The sequence below is a fragment of the Capsella rubella genome, unplaced genomic scaffold, assembly GCF_000375325.1.
Source record: "Capsella rubella cultivar Monte Gargano unplaced genomic scaffold, Caprub1_0 scaffold_35, whole genome shotgun sequence".
Classification (NCBI taxonomy): Eukaryota; Viridiplantae; Streptophyta; class Magnoliopsida; order Brassicales; family Brassicaceae; genus Capsella; species Capsella rubella.
Genome location: NW_006238891.1, coordinates 11,958 through 17,695, shown reverse-complemented (window position 1 = coordinate 17,695; position 5,738 = coordinate 11,958). Strand labels below are relative to the sequence as shown.

Below are 5,738 nucleotides of genomic sequence, written 5' to 3'. Positions count from 1 at the left end.
ACCATCTCCTCAATCAAATCCGAGAATACAGAGGTCATACACCTCTGAAATATTACAGGTGCATTACACAAACCAAAAGGCATGCGTCAGTAGGCAAATGTGCCATAGGGACAAGTGAAAGTAGTATTTTCCAGATCATTTGGGTGGATAGGAATTTGGAAAAATCCGCTATACCCATCAAGAAAACAGTAATAGGTATGATTGGCTAATCGTTCTAACATTTGATCAATGAAAGGAAGAGGAAAATGATCTTTCATAGATGCAGCATTCAGTTTTCTGTAATCAATGTACATCCTATGGCCAGTGATAGTCCTAGTGGGGATCAATTCATCTTTTTCATTTTTATCACTGTCATTCCCCCTTTCTTGGGTACGCAATGTACTGGGGATACCCAAGTACTATCAGAAATAGGATAGATAACCCCAGCATTCAACAGTTTAAGAATTTCTTTTTTCACAACTTCCTTAAGGTTAGGAATCAATCTCCTTTGAGCTTCAATACTAGAGTATGATTCATTTTCCAGATTAATCATACTCTAGGTGAGATCCCCTTGATATCATCTAAGGAATAACCTATGGCCCTTCTATATTTTCTAAGCTCAGTGACTAGCAACTCTAATTCCTCATTACTCAACCTAGCATTAACAATGACAGGATAAGTAGAGTTGGATCCAAGGAATACATACCTCATTCCTGAGGGTAGAATTTTGAGCTCAACCTTGGGAGCTTTTAACTCTGACCAGCCATCATCAGTCGCATTGACAGGGTCAACAGTAGGGTGAGTGATCGGGCTGCCACTGACTTTATCCTCTAGTGTGCATACCTCCTTGACAGACTGATCCAATTCTTCAAAACGTTCTGAATCATCGATTGCCTTGTAGGTATCCAGCAATGTTTCGTAGACCTTTATCTCAGCATGAAAAAATCCATCTGATCCGCTCTTTGTCAAGGATGTCTTGAGATGATCCTCCTCAGCAAGTTCTTCTTTTAAATTTCATCAGCTAGCTGATCCATCTCCTCTATCCAGAACACCTTGCCATTGATTGTTGGTTTCTTCATAGATTCCTTGATGTCAAATGTCATCTTGAAGTCTTCTCCCAAGCATAAGTCTATCTTACCCTTCTTAACATCAATGATAGCTCCAGAAGTGGCTAGGAATGGTCTTCCAAGAATCAGGGGATCTTTAGGCTCTTCATCCATTTCCAAGACAACAAAATCTGTGGGAACTTCAACAACACCAATTCTTATTGGCAGGTCTTCCAAGAGTCCATGTGGGAGTCTTACTGATCTGTCAGCTAGAATGAGAGATATGTTGCATGCCTTGTATCTTGTGAATCCTAAACGCTTAGCCACAGACAATGGCATCAGACTCACAGAAGCTCCAAGATCACAGAGGCATCTGCTGAAAGATAGGGGGCCTAGTGAGCAGGGTAGAGTGAAGGATCCAGGATCCTTAAGCTTCAAGGGAGTGATCTTCTTCTGGATAATGGCACTGCATTCATGACTCAATATCACCATGCCCTGGACTTCTTTTGTTCTCTCCATAACCAAATCTTTGAGGAACTTCTGATAAAGAGGGACAAGTGCGAATGCATCCAGCAATGGCATTCTCAACTCAATCTCTCTCACTTGCTTTTCAAATAAAGCCTTATACTTCTCAGCTTGCTGCTTTTTGAATCGTCTTGGGAATGGTAGAGGTGGTTTGTTTGGTGGGGGAACGTATCTCGCAGGCTTATCCTTGGATGCTGCAGGTGTTTCAGCATGTTTCTCAGCAGGTTGAGGAGCTTCTTCAGGTACGACTTCTGATTCTTCCAAAGGAACAACCAGATCTTCATTCTGACATACATCCTCCCCTTCCAAGTCTTCACTGTCCTCATTGACTACAACAGGTCCTTGTCTGGGAGGCAAGTTTTTACCGCTCCTCAGCGTGATGGCATGAGCAAACTCCTTAGGATTCTGAACAACTTTTCCTGGGAGTTGGCCAGGCTTTGGGGCAGAAGTAGAAACAGTTTTGCCCTCCATATACTTGATCTTGGAATTCAGAGTCTCAATCTTCATGTTCAGATCATTGTATGAGCAGTCCAATCTCTGAGTCAGCTTAGCAAACTTTTTAGCATTGTCCATGGAGCCACTTGCTTGTCCCTGTAGGAGTTGCTGAAGCATGTTTTTCATGTCATGGTCTGGCGCCTGAGGAGGCGGAGCGTGTTGAGGTTGGAATCCTGGTGGTGGTCCTGCTGGAGGTTGGTAACCTTGCTGAAATTGTTGTTTGGGAACATAACCTTGGTTGTAGGGTACAAATGGTTTGTTCTGCCCTTGCTGCTGCTGTTGTGGAGGTGGATAAATCTGATCCTGGGGGTTTGCAACATTGGTGCTTCGATAGGACATATTGGGATTCTGCTTATAAGGATTGTATCCCTTATTGTATCCACCTAGGTTCTGGACATAACTTATCTCCTCAGATTGTTCTCCCTCCCCATTCTGAATCTGGAAAGGGTCGTCTTCAGAGACGAAATGGATGTTCCTCTGCTGGCTCATCAATAGCTTGTCCAACTTATCATTCACAGCTTTCATCTCCTTCTTGTACTTCTCATCAAGATTTGTGCTGGTTCTGATGGTTCTATCATAATCTTCATTGTAGTTTCCATCACATTTGGATAGGTTCTCAACAAGCTCCCAACCTTCGTCGATGTCCTTGTTCAGAAAGTTTCCATTGCTGGCAGTGTCAAGCAACATCCGGATCTTTGGGAGAACACCCCAGTAAAGAGTACTAAGGAGAGACTCCTTGGTGAAACCATGGTGGGGGCACTGAGACTGATAACTTTTGAAGCGTTCCCAGGCATCACAAAGCGTTTATCCATTCTTCTGAGTGAACCCAGAGATCTCATTGCGCAGACGTGCAGTTCTAGAGTTGGAGAAAAACTTGGCAAGAAATGACTGCTTGCATTGATCCCAGGAAGTGATAGATCCTGGAAGAAGAGTTTTCTCCCATTGATGAGCTTTGTCACCCAAAGAGAATGGAAAGAGACGTAGCTTGAAACCGTCATCACTGACCCCATTGAACTTGAGACTGCAGAGACGATCAAACTCATCAAGGTGATCCAGAGGGTCTTCCATAGCCAGACCATGAAATTTATTTTGCTGAACCATGGAGATCAGACCACTCTTGATCTCAAAGTTGTTGTTCGCCACGGCTGGGGGCACTATACCCTGACGATGGGTATGCTTGCGTGGAGCATCACCAGCTCCAATCCGTGTAGGTGCCCGTGGTGGGGGTGGTGGTTGAATGTTTTCCATCTCCACTTGGGGTGGTGTAACTCTGTTGCGTTGCTGTCGTGATGCAGGTACCAAGCGATCAATATGGTCAGAGGGCTGGAACAAGTTCTCTGTGCCTTGCGACCGTGTGTGCATACAACTCAAATCAGTTTATCTCTCTTATCGGTTGAGTGTGTCAGTTGAGCAAGAGTTGTACCAGAATCAATAGACAAACAGAAGGAACATAGTGACTAACTGTAGTGAATGTTGAGTAAAAACTTGATCTTAGCAAGTCTGAAATCTCAAATGTAACACACAAACACCCAAATGGCAGCGGCGCCAAATTGATACTAGGATTTTTCTATCAATTACCCTAGAGTACTATCATGTCATTGCAGTACAATAGGTATCAATCCAATCAGGTGTGATGCTAGCAATCAAGATATATCAGAAATGATTAAGTCAAGCAAGTGTAAATGATCTTTTGGTTTTCAGTGATACTAAGCAAACATGTTAAACATGCGATAAATGTAAGGCTGTAAAACATAGACTACCATGCATAAACCAAAACGTAACGATTATTGATACTACCATGAATTAAGCAGAAAGCAAAAATGGATAGAAGATCCCGAGGATGAGGTTATTGATGTAAGTGGAGTATGCTAATCTACTTCGAGTGTTTATCAAACTGCAACATTCTAATCCCTAGACACTGAACTTCTAATAGTAGTCAATCCAATCTCTTGGCAGAAACTATCAAATTTACAACACTTCTTAATCTCAATTCTCATTGATGAAACATGTAGTAAACAGGCATAAAGAAACATCTCATTAATGTCAATAAACATCTTAGCCAACCAATCTCTTGGGCTAAGCATGTAAATCTCTGGCACTAGTTGGTTCAGACATTTCATCATATACCTTTCGGGTATGAAATGTCTATGACCCAGTTCCAATTGATCAGAGAAGAACTAGCTAATAAAACTCTAGTCCAGAAGGGAAACAAAACGAATCTAACATAAACACTCTAGCAAACTAACATCCTCCACATAATCTATCCCATCCTCAAGAACCTAACACTACTCAGACGCAGAAATCATGTTAAATATCATGAAACACGAATCGTTCAAAACAAGCATAATAATAAGGACGATAGGAAGAATAACAACAATGATTTAAGAACTAACTGCAAAATATCAATAACTCAAAAGAAATCACGATTACAATTCTCAGGATCGTTTGGTGGCTAACAACAAAAACCTAATAAAAACTAACTCGATCCCTTGGGCGATCCAAATGAGACCTATTTATAACAATGTTTGGGAAAACCTTAAAACATAAAACAACAACGTAAAAGCCGTTTAAAAGTTGTAATGGTCCGGTCGGTCGAGTGAGCGTGTCGAGTAACACATAATTTCTTCTCTGCATCATTTCATACTTGACCGAGTTCGTCGAGTGAACGTGTCGAGTGACCTGTGAAACCATCAGCTACTTCTTTGCTTTGCTCGATCATGTCACTCGAGTGAGTGCATCGAGTGATAGGAGGTTCTGCTTCGCTTCCCTTCTGCTCGATCAGCTACTCGATTGTATACGTCTGTTGCTCACTCGATCGTCGATGTAATTGCAATGTATCTCTACTGCCTACTCAATCATCCTACTCGGTCGTGTCAATCGAGTGAAGTATGTTCCTGCAACGCATCCTTGCTTCTCACTCGATCGTCCCACTCGATCGTGTGCATGTCGAGTAACGCTTGTTCCTCTGCTTCGTTATGCATGTCTCGTAAGTACCTGAAACACTCCAAATATGCACAATGTATGCAAGATATGCATGATATGCATAAAACCTACCTAAGTATGTAAAACATGCAGAAAGGGATCAATATGATGCGAATCAACAAGTGAATGATGCCGAAAAGATGATGAATGCATGCTAAAAAAGCAATGAAATACAGACTTATCATCTCTCTACAAACTTTTAAACACTCTTCATGCATCTCTAACACTTGCAATTAATCAAATTCATTGTATTCGAACATATTCTAACCCCAAACAAGCACTAAATAAGTCATTTAGTGGTTCAACGCAATGTTTCCTAGTTTTTAGCCCATTTGGGACCTAATTTTAACAAGTCTTTCTCCACACTTCTAAACACTCTTCATGCACCTCTAGCACTTGTAATTAATCAAATTTATTGTATTCTAACATATTCTAACTCCAAACAACATTAGCCAAGCCATTTAATTCTTAAAAGCAATGGTTTTGGATTCTTTTCTATCACTTGTAATCAATCAACTTGATTGTATTCTCACCAATTCTAACCCCAAATAAAACTAAATAAGTCATTTATTGGTTCAACGCAATGTTTCCGAGTTATTAGCCCATTTGGGATCCAATTTCAACAAGTCTTTCTCCACACTTCGAAACACTCTTCATGCACTTCTAGCACTTGTAATTAATCACATTTATTGTAATTTATTGTATTCAAAC

The 5,738-nt window shown here is 41.1% G+C and overlaps 1 protein-coding gene and 1 non-coding gene across 2 annotated transcripts; one reads left to right on the top strand and one right to left on the bottom strand.

The window, feature by feature from the left end:
* Positions 1 to 528: 528 nt before the first annotated feature.
* LOC111832585 lies at positions 529 to 3,113 on the bottom strand. The gene is made up of 4 exons (XM_023789883.1): positions 2,872 to 3,113; positions 1,118 to 2,817; positions 686 to 983; positions 529 to 634 (listed from the first exon to the last, which is right to left on the bottom strand). Exons 1-4 carry the CDS (start codon positions 3,111 to 3,113, stop codon positions 529 to 531), a joined length of 2,346 nt encoding a protein of 781 aa, XP_023645651.1.
* On the top strand, positions 2,788 to 2,894 carry LOC111832596. Its single transcript, XR_002835492.1, has one exon. It is a non-coding gene; the product is annotated as a small nucleolar RNA R71 (small nucleolar RNA).
* Positions 3,114 to 5,738: the final 2,625 nt, after the last annotated feature.